General features: G+C 38.3%; 1 protein-coding gene across 1 annotated transcript in view; it reads left to right on the top strand.

The window, feature by feature from the left end:
• Positions 1 to 25,492, top strand: part of PLCXD3 (phosphatidylinositol specific phospholipase C X domain containing 3) — a 199,985-nt gene extending 174,493 nt beyond the window's left edge. Inside the window, exon 3 of the mRNA XM_019983133.2 lies at positions 18,636 to 25,492. Within this exon, the coding sequence (XP_019838692.1) occupies positions 18,636 to 18,789 (154 nt within the window). The 3' untranslated portion in view covers positions 18,790 to 25,492. The remainder of the gene's footprint in view (positions 1 to 18,635) is intronic.
• The last annotated feature ends 200 nt before the right edge of the window (positions 25,493 to 25,692 follow it).

A 25,692-nucleotide genomic window follows, 5' to 3' on the forward strand; every position in this document is an offset into this window, starting at 1 on the left:
CAGACTTCCATATTTCTCATCTGCTGCATTACTTTAGTCTCCAGCACCATCTAGTCTCAGACAACTCTTGAAGGCTTTTCTTACATTTCTAGTGGGACCATACCTCATGCACACTTGGTATCTTTTTTGGTGACAGAGAGATTTCTTGAACTCAAGAGGAAGAAGAATACATAAGAAAACAAGCTGGTGTTGACTCTTCTAGAAGTAGAGCTTGAGGGGTACTGCCTAATACATTCCTGCTGGCTTCAGAAGAAGCTGTTAAAGAATTCCCAAAAGATGATGATGGAATGACTGGGAAACATGAATAGAGAAATAGTCAAAAGAATCTTAGGTGGTAATAAGAGAGCCATAGTACCCAGAATAAGGGTGGAGATACCTGTGATACTCTCTACCCAAGTTAGAAAGTTGCATGATTTTCCAGAGGAACCTTTTTGGAGGGAGTATAGACAAAGTGAAATGTTCAGAAGGGAGTGAAAGGACCATAAGAAAGTTCTTAACTGATCATCTAAAGGAAAGAAAATGAGATGTTAAAGATGGAGAAGGGCAGATGCAGATAGTCGGGCAGGAGGATCCCAATCATTTGCAAATATTTAAAGGAATACCGCATCACAGAGGGATAATCTTGTGCTGGGTGAACCGAAGAAAGACTAGTGGTGGTCAGAAAGAATTCTAATAGTGGGAGCAGGCCAAAGATGGAAGGGTTTGACTTAAGAGGCTGTGAGAATTTCAAGTCCCTGAAATATACGGCAGACTTGAGCCTTTCTTTGAAAAGCATGCTCTCCTACAATAATTCCAGGACAGTGTTTTGTAGAACACTGGGAATGATAGATGTCTCTTGATAGTTTGTGGGAAGAAACGAAAAAGGTGTGTTTGTGTGTGCATGCCTGTGTGTTAATAGTTTTGAGACTATTCTTGGGTCAAATAAGTTTCGAAAATGCCACTTTGATAATAGGGAAATACATTCTTATTTCAATAACATCTCCATGTCCTTAGCATGGTAATATGCTTAATATGCTACTCTGTCTATTGTGAACATCAAAGAGGCTTTAATATTACCTAAATTTATTCTACCAAAAGAGTATTTATTTGTCTTAGGAATGTCTTTCATTTAGCTTATGAAGTATTGTAGCATGGAACTCTGGGTAACATTTTTAGAGAATGTAGTCACTGATTATGAACATCTTAAGAATATTTTCAAACTGGATATCCTCTGGTGCTTTTCTAAATGTGGCAAAGAGGAAATATACAAGGAAAAGGGCGGTACATTAACAAATAAGATGCATATATGGCACCAATATGGTTTGGCAATATTCATTGTATGTTATTAAGTTCCTAGGAATTTTCCATGTTGTGAAAGAATACTAAAGCAGAGTATTTTTAGAGTGTCAGGTAACACAGTTTCCCAAAAGCATAGCCAATAGATAACAATGGAAAACACTCTTCTCAGCCTAATTGACTCAAGATTTTGCACTCTTTTGGTACTATTAAAAGACTCTGACTTTGTAAGACCACTGTCAGGAGGAAATTAGAGAATTAACAGCATAATGAATCTTATTCTCTTGCAGAACAAATGACATATTCCTCTACCCTTTGCACCTGCAGTTGTCACCGATTAAAAGGGAAAGGCCAAAGAAATCACCCCCTCATAATTATGCATGATTACATGGGCCCATAGGCACAGACACATTAGCACCTGTGATTTTATGATCAAATTAAATTCTGTTTGTGTTCATTCTGCCTGTTAGCATTTTCTCTAAGGAATGAAAAATCTCTGAATTTGACTTAAAAAAGAATTGAACATCTGATTTGGAAGCTACATTCATCTTTGAAAGAACATGTCAGGGAGATGCACAAAGTACAATATACGAAAGGCTGCAATAATGTAATAAATACCAGGTTTCCCCCCACCCCAGCTTCTGCTGGGCAATTTGGACTTGAAAAACTCTCCCATTAGACTGACCATAACAATTGTTTTCTTTAGAAGTAAGTTTAGATCTTCTGAGCTTTTGATACATTATTCTTAGCATAATGGTATCCAGAGGGAAATCCTAACAGGTGACTGATGTAAGACTATGTGGTCACTATTTTTAAGTAGTCTAGACTTGATGGCCTTTCTGCTGTGCCAGAGGATATAAAGGTTCCACATGACTGTGCACAGTACGTGGCCCTAAGCACAAAGGAAGCTTTCCTGAGATGATCCTCTCCCACACTGCCTCCAAAAAAATACCCTCAACCAGCCTAAGAGCTACCCTGTTGGCTTGAGAGAAGTGGAAATGTGATTTTAGTTTCTCTCTCTCCTTAAGGTTACCAAAGTCTATTCCTGATTCTTATTTGGGTGAGAGTCTACTGATTCCAGAATTTCTTGCCACCTAAATTGTAGACTTAGAGATTAAATTTCCCAAGAAATAGACCCTAATTCTCTGAGATTTGTGTGCATTTTTATTCTGGAGTTCCCTCGGAATCCATCCCTATGGGCAAGTGAAGGGAAGAGGATTGAGTAGACGGAGAGCTGGGCTTTGATACAGTCACCACAAGGTCTTAGCCAAGCCTATAGGAAGCTCTGGAGCTGGGATGAACCTTCTGAGTTGTCCTGCCTTAAGGCAAGTGCTTATATTGCACCCTTCCCACAGATCAGTCATTAGATGCTGCTTGTCCCCAGAGAGTGCTGTGTGACCTTGACTGGTATGATTAACTCTTTAGCAGCGGGCAATTCTCAGGCAGAAACTCAGCTGAGAGCTGACAGTAAACAACATTCCTAGCACTTGTTGAAATGAGTACTCTCAGTCTGAAAAGGAGTTTCTGGGCAACTCTTCACAACAGGCACCACACATCTATTAACTTTTCCAGTCATTTGCCTTCGATAATCTAAATGTAGGAAAAATGCAGTTTGCTAACTTTTATTTACAGTCTACAATGTACTAGTTACTTCAAGCATGAACACTAAGAATACAGTAACAGCCGTCATTTATTGAGTTCTTATATCTCAAGTATTATATTAAATGTTTTTTTAATGTTGTTCTATTTAACCTCCACATTAATTTATGCTTCTTGGAGAAGGAAATGGCAACCCACTCCAGTATTCTTGTCTGGAAAATCCCATGGACAGAGGAGCCTGGTAGGTTACAAAGAAAATAGGGTCACAAAGAGTCAGACACGACTAAGTGACTTACACTTTCACTTAATTTACTCTTTTCATTCCCTTTCACAAATGAGGAAGCTGAAGCTAGAAGAGTTTAGGTGACTTGACTAAAGTTACACAAATGGAAGTGAGAGTGTCAGGATATGAACTCAGTCTTCCTCAAAGTCCTCTCTCTTAATGTCTATTTTCTACCACCTGTCCATCTTGTATTGCTTTGTTTTATTCTTGTGAAAATCCTAGGATTTACATACCATTTTTATGTATGTAAATATATACATAATACAAATTATGTATATATAATACATATACATATATACATATACAAATTATACCATTTGCAGTGAAGAAATTGAGCATCAGGAGATTACACAGCCTTTCTCAAGGTCACATATTATTAGTAACTCAAACAAGGCTCTAATTCTAAAGCTCTTATTCTTTCTACTGCCACTGTATTGATTATAGGCAGTTCATCAAAACTTGAGGAGAGGGAAATGGCAACCCACTCCAGTACTCTTGCGTGGAGGGTCCCATGGACCGAGGAGCCTGGTAGGCTACAGTCCATGGGGTTGCTAAGAGTCAGCACGACTGAGCAACTTCACTTTCACTCTTCATTTTCATTGGAGAAGGAAATGGCAACCCACTCCAGCATTCTTGCCTGGAGAGTCCCAGGGATGGAGGAGCCTGGTGGGCTGCTGTCTATGGGGTCTCACAGAGTTGGACTCGACTGAAGTGACTTAGCAGCAGCAGCATCAAAACTTGATAAATACTCACTTAACTCACTTATGAATCCTTAAAGAGTAGAGTTTACTTAGCCTTATGAATTTATAAGATTCCATAAACTATTTCCATTTGGAATTGTAAAGTGTGCTAAGAAACAGGCCAGCAGCCAGTTCATGAGGCTGAACAAGGCTACACGGACATTATTGTCCAATGTTTTCATGCAAGTCTATTCAGAGCAATTAAGCAATTTCTATTCATAACAATTCAAGTACTTCCAGAATTAGTCCCATAATTAAGGCAGGGACCATGTTGGTTTCATCCCTGTACCCACCTCAGCAAATGCCACATGCTTGGTACCCAGTAAAATTTATGAAAACTGAGAGGGAATATATGAACATAATGAGGACCAATAGTTTTCAGGACTTCGTCATCAAGAATCTCTACAGATGGATGGATAAAGAAGATGTGGTGTATATTCAATGGAATATGCCATTGTTGTTGTTCAGTCCCTAAATCTTGTCCAACTGTTTGTGATCCCATCGACTGCAGCAAGCCAGGCTTCCTTGTCCTTCACTATCTCCCAGAGTTTGCTAAAACTCAAGTCCATTGAGTCAGTGATGGCATCCAACCATCTCATCCTCTGTCACCCCCTTCTCCTTCTGCCCTCAGTCTTTCACAGCATCAGGGTCTTTTCTAGTGAGGCAGCATTTTCTTTCAGGTGGCCAAAGTATTGGATATTCAGCTTCAGCATCAGTCCTTCCAGTGAATATTCAGGATTGAATTTCCTTTAGAATTGACTAGTTTGATCTCCATGCAGTCCAAGGAACTCTCAAGAGTCTTCTACAGCACCACAATTCAAAAGCGTCAATTCTTTGGCACTCAGCCTTCTTTATGTCCAGTTCTCATGTCCACACATGACTACTGGAAAAACCATATCTTTGATGAGACAGACTTTTGTTGGCAAAGTGATGTCTCTACTTTTTAATATACTGTCTAAGTTTGTCATAGCTTTCCTTCCAAGGAGCAAGCATCTTTTAATTTCATGGCTGCAGTGGCCCTCTGCAGTGATTTTGGAGCCCAAGAAAAGAAAATCTGTCACTACTTCCACTTTTCCCCCTTCTATTTGCCATGAAGTTATGGGACTGGGTGGCATGATCCTCATTTTTAGAATGTTAAGTTTCAAGCCAGCTTTTTCACTCACCTCTCTCACCCTCATCAAGAGGCTCCCTAGTCCCTCTTCACTTTCTGCCATTAGAGTCGTATCATCTGCAAATCTGAGGTTGTTAATGTTTCTTCTGGCAATCTTGATTCCAGCTTGTGAGTCATCCAGCCCAGCATTTTGCATGATATACTCTGCATAGAAATTAAATAAGCAGGGTCATAATATTCAGCCTTGATATACTCCTTTCCCATTTTTGAACAAGTTTATTGTTCCATGTCCAGTTCTAACTATTGCTTCTTGACTTTCACACAGATTTCTCAGGAGGCAAGTAAGGGGGCCTGGTATTCCCATCTCTTGAAGAATTTTCCACAGTTTGTTGTGATCCACACAGTCAAAGGCTTTAGCATCATCAATGAAGCAGAAGTAGATGTTTATCTGGAATAATCTTGCTTTTTCTAGGATCCAGTGAATGTTGGCAATTTGATCTCTGGTTCCTCTGCCTTTTCTAAATCCAGCTTGAACATTTGGAAAATCTCAGTTCATGTACTTTTGAAGCCTAGTTTGAAGGATTTTGAGAATTAATTACCTTGCTAGCATGTGAAGTGAGTGCAATTGTATAATAGTTTGAACATTCTTTGGCATTGCCCTTCTTTGAGGTTGGAATGAAAACTGACATTTTCCAGCTCTGTGGCCACTGCTGAATTTTCCAAATGTGCTGGCATATTGAGTGCAGAACTTTCACAGCATTATTTTTTAGGATTTGAAATAGCTCAACTAGAATTCCATCACCTCCACTAGCTTGATTCATAGTAATGCTTCCTAAGGTCCACTTGACTTCAGACTCCAGGATGTCTGGATCTAAGTGAATGACCACATCATCATGGTTATCCATGTTATTAAGGCCTTTTTTGTATAATTCTTCTGTGTATTCTTGCCACCCCTTGTTAATATCTTCTGCTTCAGTTAGGTCCTTTCCATTTCTGTCCTTTTTGGTGGAACTAAACACTACTTGGCCATGAAAAAGAATGCAATTTTTTCCATTTGCAACAACATGAATGGACTTACAGAGTATTGTGCTAAGTGAGGTAAATAAAACAAAGAAAGACAAATACTGTATGATTTCATTCATATATAGAATCTAAAAAACACAAGTTACTTGATATAATAAAAAAGGAGCAGACTCACAGATATAGAGAACAGACTAGTGGCTACCAGTGGGGAGAAGTAAGGGGAGAGGAGCAATATAGAGGTGGGAGAGTAAGAAGGACAAACTACTATGTATAATATAAGCTACGAGGATATATTGTACAACACAGGAAATGTAGCCATTGTTTAATAATAACTATAAATGGAGGATGGGCTTCCCTGGTGGCTCAGTTAAAGAATCCACCTGCAATGCAGGAGATGTGGGTTTGACCCCTGGGTTGGGACGGTTCCCTGGAGAAGGAAATGGAAACTGAACCCAGTACTCTTGCCTGGGAAATCCCAGGGGCAGAGAAGCCTGGAGGGCTACAGTCCAGGGGGTCGCAAGAGTTGGAAATGACTTAGTGACTAAACCACCACCGTAAATGGAGTATAACCTTGAAAAACTGTGAATCACTATATTGTACACCTGTAACTTATATAATATTATACATCAGCTACACTTCAATTTTAGAAAATAGTCTTGTATACCATTTCCCCTCACAGAGACCATCTTCTCTTAATAAATGTACATTTTATGACTAATAACATGTCTCCATTGTTAAAAGCATGCAGAATTCCACTAGAACTTCCAATAAACCACAAATAGTCAATAGTAAATCTGAACTGATAAAATGATTCTGCCAATAAAAAAGGGCAACATTTCAGTGAATGTGTGTGACCACAGTTCATGGGTGACCAATTTCTTTCGTGGCTTTTGACATTACTATCTCTGCTATCCTGAGATCCTGGAATCCCAAGTCGGGAATGGTTGAGAGTGAAGGGATAAACCTAGATAGTCCTTGATGTATTTGTTCCAGGCAAAATCAGAAACGCTAAAACTTCCTTTCTGCACAAATTCAGCTGCAGCTTTTTCTTAGCAAATGGAAATCTTTCCAAAGGGGAGAAAGGACAGGCGGGTGCCAATAAATAGAAACTGTAAACTTTGAATAAAGTAAATCTCTTCTGAGCTTTGAGTCCCTGAATTCCCCAAGCATTGGCGTTGAATGAGGGGCTATGTGGTTCCCAGGAAGAGTCTGTGAGGTGAGAACACTTGATCCCACACACAAGTCTTCATTATATTGAAATACTACCCTTGAAAGAAAACCCACTATCTGCCTCCTGGCAATCTAAATCTTGTCAATACACTTAAGGGACTCTTTGTTTAGAGTGTACAAAGCTTTCTTTCTTCCTTCTCTCCTTTAGAAAATCAGCAGACAGAATAGTCCCCTGGCAGCTGGGGCTCCACTGAGGGCTGACCGTGCTCACATTCGTTTTTCTGGTTTATGACTCCTTCTGAAACAGGGACTGGAGTGAACGATGCTCCTGAGGACACAGCACACTTTGGGAACTCTAAACGCCCTTCTTCTTGCGGTTTATATGATCTTATTTTAATTGAAAATGGCTTTTTAACGGTTTTCTTCCCTGCTACAATAAAAAAAGTTGCCATCATCAAACGAAACGGATGGCATCTTTTGCTTTGATTTGACTGCATTACTTTTTGTTAAACAAACACAAAATCAAATTAAACTAACAAGCCTCCAGGCAAGGGAGGAAGGGGAGATGGTTCCCCTGTCTTCCTGAGGACTTGGAATCTGTCCCTTTGAAAACTGGAAGCAGCTTGAATGGTTAGGGTGAAGGCGAGGGTCACTCAGTCCTCCAATATTCCTGGTGTGATAGCAGCTCATGTGCTCTTCATGCAGGTTACCGTCTCTGAGACACACCTGTCTGTCTCAGTTCAGTTCAGTCGCTCAGTTGTGTCTGACTCTTTGCGACCCCATGGACTGTAGCCTACCAGACTCCTCTGGCCATAACATTTTCCAGGCAAGAGTGCTGGAATGGGTTGCCATTTCCTTTTCCAGGGGATCTTCCCGACCCAGGGAATCTGCATAGAAGTTAAATAAATAGGGTGACAATATACAGCCTGGACATACTCCTTTCCCAATTTGGAACCAGTCTGTTGTTCCACGTCCAGTTCTAACTGTTGCTTCTTGACCTGCATACAGATTTCTCAGGAGTGAGGTAAGGTGGTATTCCCATCTCTTCAAGAATTTTCCAGTTTGTTGTGATCCACACAGTCAAAGGCTTTGGCATATCAATAATGCAGAAGTAGATGTTTTTCTGGAACTCTTTTGCTTTTTCGATGATCCAACAGATAATGACAATTTGATCTCTGCCTTTTCTAAATCCAGCTTGAACATCTGGAAGTTTTCAGTTCACATACTGTTGAAGCCTGGCTTGGAGAATTTTGAGCGTTACTTTGCTAGCGAATGAGATGAGTGCCATTGTGCAGTAGTTCGAACATTCTTTGGTGTTGCCTTTCTTTGGGATTGGAATGAAAACTGACCTTTTCCAGTTCTGTGGCCACTGCTGAGTTTTCCAAATTTGGTGGCATATTGAGTGCAGCACTTTCACAGCATCATCTTTTAGGATTTGAAATAGCTCAGCTGGAATTCTATCACATCCACTAGCTTTGTTTGTAGTGATGCTTCCTAAGGCCCACTTGACTTCCCACTTCAGGGTTTCTGATTCTAGGTGAGTGATCACACCATCGTGGTTATCTGAGTCATTAAAATCTTTTCTATATAGTTCTTCGGTGTATTCTTGCCATCTCGTCTTATTATCTTCTGCTTCTGTTAGGTTCATACCAGTTCTGTCCTTTATTGTTCCTGTCTTTGCATGAAATGTCTACCTGAGGTTGTTTTGAAGCCCTGTCTGGGATTTAAACCTACAGATGCAAAGGCCTTGCCTTTTATCACTGTATGATTCAGTGCATGAAATGCCAGCCTTTTGGGGAAAGAGTTTATTTTTGTTTCATCTTTCTCTTTACATTTTCAAGTGAAATTTCTAAGCTTTTAGAAATGGCCAGAATGACAAGAAATCACATTTTAAAATATGTCTGACTTGATTTTAATTAGTTGGTCCTGGGTGACTCAGTTGCCCAGGGGAAGAAAGACCTGTTATCATTATTTTAAATTTTGCAGATCAGGGAGGCCTCCATTTCTCAGCAGAGGCTGGGTTTGGGAAAGGCAGTAACAAGGCTCTGACATTTTCATTGTAATCTTTATTTCCAAGGGCATCAGAGAGTTCTGTAAAAATGGTGTGTGGGTGTGTGTGTGGGTGTGTGTGTGTGTGTGAATCACTCAGTTGTGTCTGACTCTTTTCAACCCCATGGCCAGTAGCCATCCAAACTCCTCTGTCCACAAAATTCTCCAGGCAAGAATACTGGAATGGGTTGCCATTTCCTGTACTTTCTGTAAAAATTAATAATTTAATTCAGAGATTCTATTCATTCCAACAAAAGAAACATTTCATTGAAACTTAAATATATTCTAATAAAATTCACTGAAAGATGCATGTGTTTTATTATCCACAATTGTTCATTCATAACCACAAAATACAGAAGTTTAGAGAATTTAGAGGAGTAGTATATATAAAATGCATTTGTTGTAAAAGTATTATGTATACACATACACACACACACGCACACACACACACTTGAATATGAATTTGACATGGATTCCTAACACATTTAAATCTAATTAAATGATAAGAAATTAAAACTAATAATTTAATAATAAATTGATAGTACATAAAGAAATCTGATTAAGTTTAATTCTAATAAACTTTATCCTTTGAAAGATATTTCTAAAAATAAAACCTATTATTCAATATGTATTTATTGAGTACTTAGTCTATGCCAGGTGCTATGCTAAGCTCTTGGGCTAAAACAGTAGGAAAACAGAGAATCTTTGTCCTCAAAGTCATTGCTGTCTAATTGGAGAGAGGTACTGATCAAACACATAAATATAATTACAATTTTGTCTAGTGCTTTGAAGCAGTGACATTTAAACTATCTCCTGAAAGAGAAGTGAGTGAGTTGATCAAGTGAAGAGGCAGGAAAGATAAGGTATTCTTGGTGAAAAAAAAAAATAGCAAACTAACAACAATCAAACAGCATTTACAAAATTCCCTGGGGAAAATTAGTCTGGTCAAGATAAGCAAGACTGAGGATGTGTCTAGAATTCCGTGGGGGGAAGAGTGACAGAAATGAAAGCACAGGAGCAGCCGGCCATTGTTCAGAGCCAATAGAACAGTTAAGAATTTTTATCTTTGTGCTAAAAGCAGTGATTGAAGCACCCTAAATAGGAAGCTCACATGAATTAATAAGACAAGGTCAGCACATCGAGGGTTACTGAACTTAGCACCTCCAATTTCTTTATTTTTTCCTTTAAGTCTTTTCAAAATCAGTTCTCAAAGCCAGCACATCAGAAGACCTCTGGCTCCCACCCCGCTCTCCTCCCATTGCTTCCTTGGAGGAAGGTTTTCTGATTCCTGTAGACTTGCCTGTTTCTAAGGAGCCTGCAATCTGTTTGAAGATGCCTTTCCTCAGGAGAGCTCCATATTCCGGAGAAGAGCTGTGAGGCTTCCTGTACCAAATTTTGGTTCTGGATCTGTTCTTTTGCTAACCTAAATTAGAATCTATGATGGGGAAAGTGTACTTTGTTTTTTTCCTATAATTGTGTGCCCCAAAGAAAGCACTTCCAAGGATACTTTCCTCAAGTCTCATCACCAGTCTTGCCCTTTTACACCAGGCCATCTCCCCCACCTGCTTTCTGTCATTGTTAGAAAAAGGTGAATGTTGGGGGGGAAAAAATCCCATAGGCTCATTTTTACATCCCCCTGTACTGTGGCTGAATGCTGCTCTCAGAATTCCCTGCTGACTTCTTTCTTTGAGACTCTGGAGCAGTGCATTGCCTTGGTTGTAATTCTGTGGAATATTCAACACATGGCCACTTATAGAGAGCTAGGCATTCATCTAAGCGCTTTATATGCACTAACTACTTTAATCCTCATTAATATGCCCATTTGATAGATGGTAAAACTGAGGCTTAGAGTGTTAATCAACTTGCTTATAATTAATGCTGATGCTGAGACTTGAGCAGAAATGCTCTGGCTCTATGTTTAACATTAGGACTATGATTTTATTTATATTTTTATTTATCTTGAAGTGATGTGATTCTCCTGGTAGTCAGTGAGGCCTTGTGAATAAGCAGTGTAAATCCACAGTATAAATCCAGAATCTAATGAAAATGAGAGATTAAGAAAAAGAGAGGCATTTAAAAGACAGCACTGCAATATCTGCATAGTCACATTTTTCTATGTGACTATAGGAAACCAAAAGAGACTATTCCATAAATAGATCCTGAAATATTAACATACAGATTCAAAGAGAATTTAGTCATCTCTTCAGGCTGCATAATTTGCTTAGAAATATTTTCATTCATAATATTAGTGAATGCTATTCAAATTTCTGCTAGCAACTTTTTGGTTATAATGGTGGAGCTAATGTGAATTAATGAATGAATGAGTGAATGAGGGCTTTTTAAAATCTCATAGCAATCTGAGAACTTCCTAAGGAAACTTCCTGAGGTCTTGAATACTAGTTTCAGTGTCATTAGGCAGTAGACTTACTATGGAATTAATATTAGATTCTTCTTTGCATGAGAAAATCAAAGAACTCTTCTTTGGATGAAATCAAGAACAAACCTGAGAGCATGTAAGAGGAAGCTCTGACTCCACAGGTCAAAGGAGGCCCTAACTATCTCGCCCAAACACCTTCCTGTTCTTCCCCTTCTCCAGTCACCCCTCTAGTGTCCCCACACCATGGCACCTACTCTCTGGTCACCTCATCCTTCTTAATCATGCCATCTCTTTCATACCCATATACTTAAAAAAAAAAAAAAAAAAACACTTTATCGAGGTCTGATAGACAGATAAAATTGGTATACATATTTAATGTATATAACTCAATGAGTTTGGAGATAAGTATGTATACCCATGAAACCATCACCATTAAGGCCATAAACATACCCATCCCCTCTCAAAATTTCCTCCTGCACCCTTTATTATTTTTATTATTGTTTATATATATGTGTGGTAAGAGTACTTAACATAGAATCTACCTTCTTAGCAAATTTTAGGATACAGTACTTATTTGTTAGGAGGGCATTATGCTAAGTGAAATAAGCCAGACACAGAAAGATAAATACTGTATAATCTCATTTCTATGTGGAATCAAAAAATAGTCAGTTTCATAGAAGCAGAGAATAGAATGGTGTTTACCAGGAGCTGGAGAGATGGAGAAATGAAGTAATGATTAAAACGTACAAAGTTTGAGTTACACAAGTAGGTTCTGGTGATCTACTCTACAGTCCATGTTCAACTGCGTGTGCTATTCCTTTTTCTTGAAATACTTGGCTTCTTTATCTAAAGAGTCTTGACCAAGCTCAACATGTCACCTATTTTGTGATGCATTCCTTAAATTTCTCCCAAGTGAAATAAATTATTTTACCTACATGCTCCCATAGGCTCCTATGCTCATGTCTGTTGTGCCATATTGTATTATCATGATTGGTTCACCTCCACTTTGCTTGTTGGACTTTGAGAAGCTGGGACCAGGATTTCTAGTTCAATATCTGAGTTCAATAAATGTGCTATTTTCCTTTGGGGTTCCAGGGATTGTGGTAGGTACAGAGGATCTATTGATGACTACAATATGATTTTTGTTTTTTGAAAAGGGTGCAAGCACTGCTAGAAATAGGCATGGAAGTGGAAAATCTGAACGCCATGTGCAATGTATAGTTAGAGACTGTGCTTGAGGAGTATAAAGCATCAAGAAGAGAGCTCTTCACCCAGATTTGAACTGAAAGGATGGAAATACTGCCTCAGCCAAGTCTTGAAGGGCAAGTGGAAGTTAGACCAGGAAGGGTACTGAAGAAGGAATGGTATTTCATATAGATAGAAGTCTTGAAAAAAAACTGAGGCATGAAACCACAGGATGTGTTTGGGAGAACACAGAATTTCAGTATTACCAGAGAATAAATTAGCCCAGAGGCTGAAGAGAGGTGTGTGTGTGGTGAGTGTGTGAAGGAGGCTGCAGGGACTCACCCTGACTGATTCAAAACTGAGTGTATCTTCTCGATGAGAGGAGACTGCAGTTGTTTATGTAGGAGAATAATGCCCTCAGTTCTAAGAAAGGTTATTGTGACTGCAGTGTAGAAAAGTCGCAGAAGAAGAGTGTGGGGGCAGGGCTACAGCAATGTTTTCTTAGAGAGAGGTGAGAAAGGTTCAAACCCCAAAATGCTCTAAGGAGCTATACCTAGAACACTGTCTCCTGCAGGTACAATATATCTTTGTTGAATGAATGAATGAAAGTGAAAGGGGCTCAGTCATGATCGATCCTTTGAAATCCCATGGACTATACAGTCCACAGAATTCTCCAGGCCAAAATACTGGAGTGGGTAGCCTTTCCTTTCTCCATGGGATCTTCCCAACCCAGGGATCGAACCCAGGTCTCCCCCATTGCAGGCAGATTCTTAACCAGGTCAGCCACAAGGGAAGCACAAGAATACTGGAGTGGGTAGCCTATCCCTTCTCCAGTGGATCTTCCTGACCCAGGAATCGAACCCAGGTCTCCTGCATTATAGGCAGATTCTTTACCAAATGAGCTATCAGGGAATTCCAGATAAATGAATGGGTGATTTTAAAACATTAAAGTTTAACCAGTTTGTTTTTTCTTTAATTATTTTCTTAAATTTTATATTGGAGTATAGTTGATTAACAATGTTTTGTTAGTTTCAGGTTACAGCAGCAAAGTGATTCAGTTACACATTTGCGTGCTAAGTCTCTTTAGTCATGTCCTGCTCTTTGCTCCCCTATGGACTGTGGCCTGCTGGGCTCCTCTGTCCATGGGATTCTCCAGGCAAGAATACTGCAGTGGGCTGCCATGCCCTCCTCCAGGGGATCTTCCTGACCCGGGGTCAAACCCCTGTCTTTCATATGTCTCCTCATCGGCAGATGGGTTCTTTACCACTAGTGCCACCTGGGAAGCCCTTACAGATACATGCATCTATTCTTTTTCAAATCCTTTTCCCATTTAGATTATTAAGTATTGAGCAGAGTTCCCTGTACTATATAGTAGGTCTTTATTAACCAATTTGTCTTATACAGTGAATATTATTGCTTTGAGACAATATTTTATTACCACCAGAGTAGGCTTTTCAATTTATTTATCTAATATAAGAATTGATTCTCAGGAGGGCAAATAAAACACGTGCTCTTTTTATGTAAAAAGTACAGGAATATACAAACAATATATAAACATATTTAAAGTCTATCTGTGGTATTAAAACTTTATTGAGAAAGAAAGTGAGGAAGGAAAATATTTTTAAAGGTTCTATGGTGGGAAAAGAATTTTAAAAGTTTAAGAAATGCCACTCTAAATAATTATTGTAACTTCAACAGCATTTGTTTGTTTTAATCTAGAACACTGAGTCTTTTTGTTTAATGTAATTCTACTTAAGTTCATCTGAGTATTTGAGATTCAATTTGGTATTATTGCTTATTTTGTTTTTGGTATCATATTGACTTGAGAAAAGTATATCTGAACAGAAAAAGAAAAATATTCCCATGACTCAGAGAAGTGGCATTTTAAATGTAAAACTCATTTCACCTGACGACTACAAGCTATTCCAAAATGATATTTCATCAATCCTCAAAGTAATCTATTTTATAGTGAAACAGAGAAGAGCACTCCTAACATCTCTCCATGGGGATAACAATTAGTTATTCTAAATTCAGGCCCAGGAATATCAATCTTAGAGTAGTAGCAGGCATCTGAGTTGCTGTTTTCATGATGGTCATGGTTCTCAGATGGGAATTTTGTTGCTCAAGAACCTTCCATAACCTAGTACCCTAGGGATCTGGCAAACCAACTACTCGGTTAAAGCTAATACAGAATTGGCACTGGCCTCAGTCTCACTCTTCACTACCTCTCACCTCTCAAGGTGAGTGTATCTGCTAAGCAACCATCTTCCCAGGAAATGAACTGGTTTGATACTTTTTCCAAAGAGTGTCTGCTTTTTATGAAATACCGAGGTGATACTGTGTTCACAGCAGAGATATGCCATCTGTCCGAGCAAGCCCAGAAGAGAAAGTAATGGAATTCAAACCCGAGTGGCTGCACACACACTGCCATGGCATCTGTCTCTCTGATGAACTTGAATACCCCTGTGTCTGTGCTCTAGGGATCCACAGTTTTTTAATTCAAGATAGAATTCCCTTCAGAAACTGTTGCTATGAAAACCAAATTCCTCCACCTGCCAGTCTATTTTCTGACGGCAATGGGTCCACGCTATCCTCTTTCAGAAGCACTTTTTGGGTTCTCTATCTGTATCTAACAAACAAAGGTAAATGCTGGAAAACATGGATCAGAATTTTTAAGGTACTACCTGCAGGATTAATGTAGTCCAAGGCAGTTATTTCAGTTTTGCCTGGATGGGTCAAGTTTGGCTAGATGTGCTTTATGAGATCTGGATAAAGGCACTGTATTACATTCTGTACTTCAACCTCACAAACCAAAAGGAGCATGACTTTCTTTTCTTCTGATTTCATGATACAATATGCTCCTGATTTTCATCCTACTTTTATACCTAATTCTCCCTTTTTTAACTGAATCAACTTTTCTGCCCATGTAGCTGATATTCAGATTTTCTCTTCTCGTCCTTCTCTATACAATCTTCCCAGGTAATTTTATCCACTCTCATAGCTCTTTTATTTTTATGTGATAGCCCTTGACCAGCTCTATGTCCTGAATATATTAGACCTGTACTTAATCAATTGAAATCTGAATTCATGTGTCCCAAAGTCACCTCAGAATCAACAGGTCTCGGACTGAACTTCGTACATCCACTGGGAAGCCCTCAGTCCTATCCTTCCAAAATTAGTAGATGATATGCTCACCTGCAAGAATACTGCTAGAAATCTAGGCAGCATTCATGGCCTCTTTCTTCATCTCCATCATATCCAATCCCACACCAGTCAAATGTTGTCCTTTTATCTCCTTGTGTGTGTGTGTGTGTGTGTGTGTGTGTGTGTGTGTGTTCAGTCACTTCAGTCATGTTCAACTCTTTGCAATCCCATGGACTATGGACCACCAGGCTCCTCTGTCCATGGGATGCTCCAGGCAAGAGTACTGGTGTGGGTTTCCATTTCCCCCTGAGATCTTCCTCACCCAGGGGTCAACCCTCAGCTCCTGTGTCTCCTGCATTGGCAGGTGAGTTCTTTACCACTAGTGCCACCTTCTCTCCTTAGTTCCTTTCAAATATATTCATTGTGGCCACTGCAACGTAAGTTCCCATTCTCTCTGGTCTAGATTCCTTCCACAGCTCTCTGGTTGTTAGCTCTGATCCTAGTCTTGCTTTCTTCTCTTCATTTGTTTACACTGAAGGCAAACCACACTCTCTGAATCACAAATCTAAGCATGTAGTTTCCCTGGTTAACAGCTTTAAGTCGATTTACAGTCTGAAAACCATCTGTCTTCTGGTCCCTTCTTATTTCTCCAGCACTTTGAGGCTTCCTTAAATTTTATAGCTTCTTTGAGATTCTTAATTTCATCACGATCTCTCCACCCACACCTTTGTATCTTTCCTTCTCTCTCCATCCCATCCAGGAATTTGACGTTCACGTGGACTTCCTCACTCTTTCATTGTTATTGCACTGTCATCTCTAAGACCTCAGTTCATTTATCCCTTTCTCAACCTCCCTTCCTGCCTGCTTAAGTCATAGTGGTTTCTCTTCAATGTGCTATCATAGGATATGGCATCCTTATTAATAGCTGGATCTGTCTGTCCAAATGCCCTAGTCCTAAGCACACCGTACCCCTGTTAATGAATGTAGAAATGCTATTTTCTCTGTCTGAAAATACACCACATCATCCTCCATCCCCCATTCCCACCTTCACCCAGCTAAGTCTTCCTAATCTCTCAACATTCGGGGAATGCTCTTCTGAAAAGTTTTCTCTGATTTTGCAAATGAGGCTAGGTGACTCTCCACTGTGCTCTTGTGGTAATGAATCATCTTTTATAATTAAGTCAGATCACAACACTATTCTGGTCAAGATCTTCCAAAGACTCCCCATTTCACTCAAAGTAACACTCAGAACCCTTGTCATAACCTACAGTGCCATACAGCATCTGCCCCCCCTTTCCTTATTATTCCTCTAACTTCATCTTTTAATGGTCTCCTCTTTCTTTTACCAAGTTTATTCATGCTACCCATTTAAGGCTATGGCAGCAGCTGAAATGTTTTCCCTGGCTATCTACGTGACTAACTCCCTTGTCTCCTTCAAACCCTTGCACAAATATCCCCTTGTCAATGCACCTGTGTGAGCACCCTTTTTTAAGTTGCAATCTGCTCCACTCCTCTCTATCTGCACACTTCAAATCTTCCCTTTTTTGCTGCATTTTAATAGCACTTCTTCCTTCCTATCAAATGGTGTAATTAATTTATGATTATTATTCATTATTTGTCTTTCCTTATTAAACTGTAAGCTCCTCACAGGTGGATATTTTTATCTGCCATGCTTACTCAAGTTTTCCAAGTGCCTTCAGCAGTGTCTGGAATAGAAGAGGTGATCAGTAAATAAGTTTAAAGGATGAGCCCTGATTGTACTATATTAAAATTGTCTTCCTTGCCCATCTGTCCACCACCAAACTATGCACTCTTTAAATGCAGGGAGTTTCACTAGTATGTCCATTTATAATATCTAGCACATTTCCTGAAAATAGTGGGTTTGTAATAAATGTTTGCTAAGTGAATATACTCATCCCTGGCCTCACTAACCCATAGTTCTCCAGGGTTTGCAATCACACCATATCAAACTAGAAAATGAGTGCAAGAATGTTGTTTTCTTAGTGGAGAAATTTCACTATAAATTCTCATGGCATCTGAGATCTCCAAAGATGGAGTCCAATATTAATTGATATAGTGACTACAGTCAGCCCTCCATATGCTTGGGTTCCATATCCACAAAAATCGATCCTCGGTTGGTTGAATTCATGAATGCAGAAACCATGGATAAAAAGGACTGACTTTACAACTTCATTTTATGTAAGACACTTGAGCTTTCACAGACTTTGGTATCTGTGGTAATTCCTAGCACAAATCCCTCATGGATTCCAAAGTGTTAGTCTCTTGATCTTGTCCAGCTGTTTCTGATCCCATGGACTATAGCCCACCAGGCTCCTCTGTCCATGGAATTCTCCAGCAAGAATACTGGAGTGGATAGCCATTTCCTCCTCCAGGGGATCTTCCCGAACCAGGGATTGAATCCGCGTCTCCTGCATTGCAGGCAGACTCTTTACCATCTGAGCCACCCTCCAAGGATGACTATATTTCTCCTGCAGAGTCACTTAAGAGGTTAAGAATTTACCATAGTCCATTTCTTTTTTTTTTTTTTTTCTCCATTATGTATCTGTAATTGGGGCATTTATTTTAGTAAGTTAGAAAACTAAAGGAAGTCCTGGGGATTGCAAGCTTGAAAAATAATATATTTCCTTCTGTAACATCTCTTTTTCTTTCCTTTCTCAGAGCTCTTCCTGCCATGATGCAGTGGGTCCGCACACAGAAGCCAGGAGAGAGTGGCATCAATATTGTCACTGCCGACTTTGTAGAACTTGGTGATTTCATCAGCACTGTCATAAAGCTCAACTATGTCTTTGAAGAAGGGGAAGCCAACACTTGATGGTACTGTTCGGAGTATCAGTGAATAAGAAGGAGAAGATTCACTGTATTAGATGTATTGTCTATAAACACTCTGATCTTCCTATTCCACTGAGTTTCTGAAGGGATAAGGGCTGAAAGTGGGTGGGAAAGGGGGAAACCATTTCTTCAGTGATTATTATCGTACTCTTCATTACTATAAATATTTCATTTCCCATTTGATAAGCAAAACCTACTTCTAGTGTTAGGGATTAAAAAAAGACTAGTAAATTTTGTTTTTCAGAATTAGTCTTTGTAACTTATGGGTGTTTACTTGATTGTGTTTCTGATTTCAACTTAGGGCTCCTACACTTTCCTCCAAATGAAACTTTCTGCTCCCTCTCTCGCTCGCTGTTTTTAATCTGATGCTGTATGGGACTTAAAAGTAATTGAATGCCCAGAATAATGTGTATTACATTGTTGTACTAAAATTTACTTGTTTTGTAGGATTTGGTATAATATTCTGTAGCCTGCAATCTTGCTAACTTTTGGTCATAGATAATATGCATCAAATTGATTTCCCTGCATCAGTAATACTGGAGGCCATAATTAGTAAATTTTGTGTCATCTAAAAACAATAGTGTTTCACAGTATTTCTATTGAAGGCAGCTATAAATACAGAATAAAAAACTTTTGTGGAAGAACAATTAGTGCCAACTCCATATTGAAAAATGGAGGTGGTGAGGAGATGGATGTCACTTTAATTCAGAAATCTCTTAAATATTGTCTTGAAAATGCCCAGTAAATGAAAAATTATGTGTGTTAAAATCAGAAAACTCTGCTGGACTTGGAGATGATCATACTGAGTAAAATAAGAAAGAGAAGGACAAATAGCATTTGATATCTCTTATATGTGGGATAAAAAAAAATACAAATGAACTTAAAAAAACAGAAAAAGGCACACAGACTTAGAGATCGAATTTATGGTTACAGGGGGAAGGGTGGGGACAAGAGAGATAGATTGGGAGTTTGGGATCGACATGTACACACCACTATATTTAAAATAAAATGACTTTCCATGAAAAAGTAAATAAAAGTAAAATTATAAAAGAAAAAATTTAAAAAATGGACTCAGAAAACTCTGAAAAGAACACTTACAAAAGTTCTTCTAACAATTAATTTGACTAAAAAAATTAAAATAAGAAAAGAAAGAAAGATTGTGCAAGGTTTCCTACCAAATTAAGATTTCCCAACATGTCATTCTATATCCCAAATTTTGAGGAACATATTCTGAGAAGCTTCAATTTGAGTTTTTTTAAAATTAAAGTTGAGGAAAAAGGAAGGGTCACAGAATGAATGAGAACAATGTCTTTGAAACTATGACTGTGACCTCTCAAGGATCCATGAAGCATCTTCAGGAGATTCTTAAGTATATGTGATCTGAGCAGATTTTGAAAATCACTTTGGGGTTCCGTCCATCTCACCCCAAGGTTAATTTTGAGGCAGAGGCCAAAGTTTCACAGATGTTTCTGCCTTCTGCCATGTGATAGTCCACATGTATGAGGAAGAAAAATGCAATACAACTTTAAGCATTGCTTCCCCTTGGTGTCTTTGCAATATTTGACAGCTCCAAATAACCTTAAAAGAGCACAATAACCCTTTCCTATATGCCTCACAGGACTATTTTGAGGCATTTATAAAAATATACAAAATTTGCTGAAATTTGTACAATTCTGAATTATTTTATCTTCATGTTTAGAAATAATCACACCTCAATAGTTTCCTGGGGGGAAACAACATAATCCATGTAAAGTGGGACCATAGAGAAATAAACGCATGCTCTCAGTTTTTAATTAATTTAGACATACAACATGTGGTTTACTCTCTGAGTCTTAGGTAAGGGATTTGATTCCAAGTTTATGTACATTAAAATTATAAATGATCAAGAGTTTATTAGAAGATTATACATACTCATTATCAGAAAATAGTATTTATTAACCACTGAGGGGAAGGGAGAGAAATTGTTTAGATGGAAGAGAACATTTATGGAAAGTACACAGCTGTGTTTTGTTGACCAAGTAGCGTGCATATATACAAGCAACAGATATATTCTCCATTCCAGTTGTGTGTATTTGTATCAACAAACAAAATAAATCAATCTGTACCTACTCCTTGCAGGCGGACAGATACAAATACACACAAACACACACAGTCACGGACAGACACAGTGACAATTCTTCTTTTCAAGTGAAAACTTTGATGATATTAAATACTGTAGTTTTAAGACCAAAACCCTTAACAATGTCTGAAAAAGAGTTGATGAGAACTTTGAAAGTAGAGTAACTGATTATATTCAAATATTTTTGTATGAATAGATAATAGTATCTACAAATATAGTTTTCTTTCCGCTTCCTCTCTCCTTGCAGTTTTACTGTCTTTCTATATCTTTCACCTGCTCTTTATGTGCAATGGAATATGATTCTGTAGCTTCTTGAAATTAATGTCCTGTGAAGTTGTTTTTTGGGCAGGTTTTCTCTGACTATTCATTATTCATCCCTCAGGAGGACCTTTAGCCAAGCAAACTTACAATGACACAAGGATTTAACTTATAAATGTATGAGAAAACAGATCTTTCAACATATTAATGAAAAATGAGTAAAATATAGAGGTAACTATGTTGTATTTTCTTGAACTTAGATGCTTTCTTATAATATTCGCTTAGATTAGCTTTGTCATATTTGTCATTTGGGTGCTGGAAAAAAAACAAACATGCTGAAGCATTAGATTAATTGTGCAGTTTTTCAACTGGAGAAAGCATTTAATTGCAATTAATAATCTGCACATAGAGACCTTGTTTGACAAGAGATATTTCCAAGCCAATGTTTGGTTTCCATGTGGATATACAGTATTTAAGTAGCAGGCACTGAGAGTACATGGACTTGCCTTAATTTCTAAAGGAGGGAACAGGTAGATGTGAACCCTGGGTCCTCCAGCTAGAGGGAGAGTTCACTAGAAGGGATTCCTTTGCAAGGAGAATAGAGAGAAGGTGCCTTTGGCTGTCTTCTGTCCATTGGCCCTGCTCTGGAACACACTTGGGGAGCAGGCTGTGGGCCTTAATAAAGAGGTGGGGTGAGGACTAGTGGGATGTGATTAGAGTTTACCATCAGCCTAAGCTCCTTTGTCTTAGTTACGCATTGTGTTTCCAGAGCATTTGAGCACAAGGGCTACAAATAAACCCCCAAGTGGTAGGAGATACGTCTTGGTGCACATTTTGTTTTGCTTAGTTCTTAAGACTTTTCCATCACTAGTCCTGCAAGGAAGAAAAAAAAAACAAAACAGAAACAAAATCCAACTTTTACCCAATTATAGCAGGAAATCAAAGGGGTGAGTGGCTGATGAGGGAAAATATGCCAAGAGTATCATTTTTTGGTTGCTTTCTTGTCTGTAATTTTGAAGGTTTGAAGGCACAATATGGTGATGACTCCTGCCATTTCATCCTTTATGTCTCCCTTATTACTACACAGTCATATGAATGCAGAGAATGAGGAGGCATCTTTTAAAAGCCTTAGGATACTCTATATGATGACCTCAATATTCACTTTCAGCCATACTAGGAAAACTTACTTTTCATGGAGTACCACCTAACAGTGAATGTATTAGAGCATAAAGTGTTTGGTATGTATGCACCTATGTGTGTACACACATAAACACACACACACACACACAGCATGAACATCTCACACATTATTCAAGTGGAAACCACTCTAATCAATCAACCTGATTCTATGGCAGTTTTAACTCTTAAAATCAATATCTCCTACATAAGTAGGCACAGACATAATTCAAATATTTAAATATTTAAGAGGAGAAAAATCACTAGAAAACCAGTGAAAAATAAGACCATCATAAATAAGAAATGCCTAGCAGTGATAGTCTTAACTATGTTGTCAGTAACACTTCAAGCTGGAGAATCAAAGATGAACTTAAAAATAAATCATAAACAAGCAAACACACATCTTCTCTTAATGTTGTTTTAAGTTCTTTGAGGCTCTAAGATGTTTTAGCCAATGTTACCCATTCAGGATCTCCCCTGTTAGGACTCCAGACCGGAAAGTTGGAAGTCTCAGGAAATGTATGTTTTCGTGAGTTTTTCAGTTCTGCAATTTTAATGATCCAGCGACACAAACTTCTGACCTTTGGTTGCTCTCTAGATCAGAGCTTCACAGGTGGAGTGCTGCTTTCTGAATCGCTAATAGAAAATAATGCATAGTGTCCCTCAAGATATGCTAAACAAGGTTTTTAAAAGTATTTTATGTTATAGCACTTTAGTCTTTTCAACTAGATTTCAGTGACACAATGGTGTAAATGCTGTATTTGCCATAACTTACTGGTGGCTCCTGTGTTACATACGGTTTTAAATAATGCTCTAAATTGTTTGTTTTCCCAATGACAATGATAAAATGTTCTGTGGAATTTGTAAAACGTGTTGATTAAGTCTATTGAAAATTGTGCACTTTTTATTTCATTTGTGATACTCTTTTATAGTTATTAGTTCTAAATGTGTATTTGTATGAGTCAGAAGTATGTGCTTGTATGTGGTGTGTGTGTAAGTGTACTATATCTTGTACAAAATCAAACTTATCCTAAAGAAAAAGGGCACATTATGACCAGCCTTAATTCATTGACATTTTTGTTACTGTTGCAATTTGGGATTAAAATTTAAAAGGAGATTATGTTTTTGTTAAAAATAGCCTTTTTTTTAACCACCTGAGGAATGTGCTTTAGTACTTATTTGAGTTCCCACAAGCAAATGATGCAGCCTGTGGGATACCCAATGCTCTTTAAGTTTCAAACATCAATTAATTTATTAACTTCATTACTGTGCAAAGAAACTAAATTCAGACTCACTTCCATCCACAAGACAGCCAGTGCACTTCTAAAGTTGTTCTTCCAAACATGGAACCCATTTTTCATGGAACCCATTTTTAGGGAACCCAAGTTTTCTTTAAAAAAATGTTTCTCCAAAACATTACTTAAAAAAAAAAAAAATGATTCTTCTCAAGTATAATGAACTGCCTTGGCTCTGTGAGAGTCACAAAAGACCCATCAACATTAGGTGGTACCAATGTGATTCCCTTTGCAAAAAAGCAGGAAGCAACACTCCTGAATTTTTGCTATCTGCCTAAGTGCATTCAAATACTAATTTAAGGATCTGCACTGGTGGTCATGTTCAAAGCAAAACTCTGTAATCTTTAGGTCTGGGATCTTGGTACAGGATATTAATCTACCTTCTTTTCTTTTACTCCATCTTCAGTTATGTTTGTCCCATATTTAAGGTTGCTAGATAGAATACTGGACACCCAGTGAAACTCAAATTTCAGATACACATGAATATTTTTAGAATAATATTTCCCAATATTTCATGAGATGTACTTATACTAAAAATTATTCATTGTTTATCTGAAATTCACATTTAATTGGGCATTTCTGCATTTTTTTTCTAATCTTAAATCCCTATGCATCCTGTCTTTTACAGTAGGGCTACCTATAGGGGATAATATCCTACCTCTTTCCACACTCCTGTGTTAAGACAGTTCATGAAAATCAGTAGTCTTAATACCCCTCATGAAGGAAAATATTGGCCCATGCCAAGTCCCAGAAATGTGTTATGAAGGGCCAATTGAAGTACAGGAAGAATAATCAGGCAAGAACTTTCATAAGATCAATGCCACATTCACTTTTCTATTGTGAGATCCAAGTCTCTCTCCCCACAATTAATCCCTAATGTAACATTCTCCAATAATTTGGGACAACCTGAAACATACCCATACATTAAAAATGCCCCTGGAGAAAAGTACCTTCTAATTCATACCAGGATCACTTTAAAAATTTGTTATCTTTTTCTTTCAGAGAGGTAACAAATGAATCCATTACTCTTCTTATTAACAACTTAGCACAAATGATTTTTATCAGATTAGACCTGGTCATCTATGGAACTGTAGAAAATTTGACATAGAAAGGAACTCTCTTGACTGCTGGAGGAAGAGAGGAGTGTCCGAGGTGTGGACACAGCTCTGTCTGTGCCTATTCAGGAGATTGGGTGGAAGAGACAGCAGGTGGGAATGTAGTTCCTGACCATGAAGCTGCACCTGCCAGAGAGACTCGTCAAAGCAGATTATCATAACCAACACTTTTTCTAAGGAATTGGAAACCCAACCCATCCCAGAGTAAGAACCGTGAGACCTAAGGCCATTTTCTAGACAAATTTGCAAAGCGTAAAATGTGTTGGAATTCCTAAAATAGAGTTTTCAAATATTTCTGAATTCAACAGTGACTCCTTGGCAGGGTCTGAATGGGGATGGAGTTTCAGGACATTTGGGTAGCTGCCTCCTCTCTTAAAATTTATATAAGTGATAAGAAAATCCAAATCTCTTAATGTAACATTTCCATCTCATGGCCCCTGCTTTCACACATTTCTGTTGATTTACTTCATGTCTAAAGGATGGGAATTTGCAGAGCTGGTGACATTTCCTTCATTAGACACGAGAAATTCACCAGCGGGAGACAGACCTGTGCCTTCTCTTTTTAGGATCTGGTCATTGATACTTTAATAAATGTGATGTAAAGAAAATTCATGCCTACAGTTCTGTTTAGCAAATGAAATTTTTTTGATAAGATTGTGTTCTTAATGTTAAAAAAAGTTTCTTTGTATCCAGTGAAAAGCCTAATAAAGTCCTGATACCAGTTGTCTTAATTTTTTTATTTCATATTCATCAGCACTTTATTACAGCCCCAAAGTGGATCTGTTAAATAAGACATGACTCAGAGCAACAGAAAATGTCATTCTTTTTAAAAAAATATACATCATCATATTAGGATTTCCTCTGTGAAAGAATATATCCTTCACCAAAAAAGACAATGCCATGATTGCTTCCATTGCATCAAA

Source organism: Bos indicus, chromosome 20 (genome assembly GCF_029378745.1).
Source record: "Bos indicus isolate NIAB-ARS_2022 breed Sahiwal x Tharparkar chromosome 20, NIAB-ARS_B.indTharparkar_mat_pri_1.0, whole genome shotgun sequence".
Lineage (NCBI taxonomy): Eukaryota > Metazoa > Chordata > Mammalia > Artiodactyla > Bovidae > Bos > Bos indicus.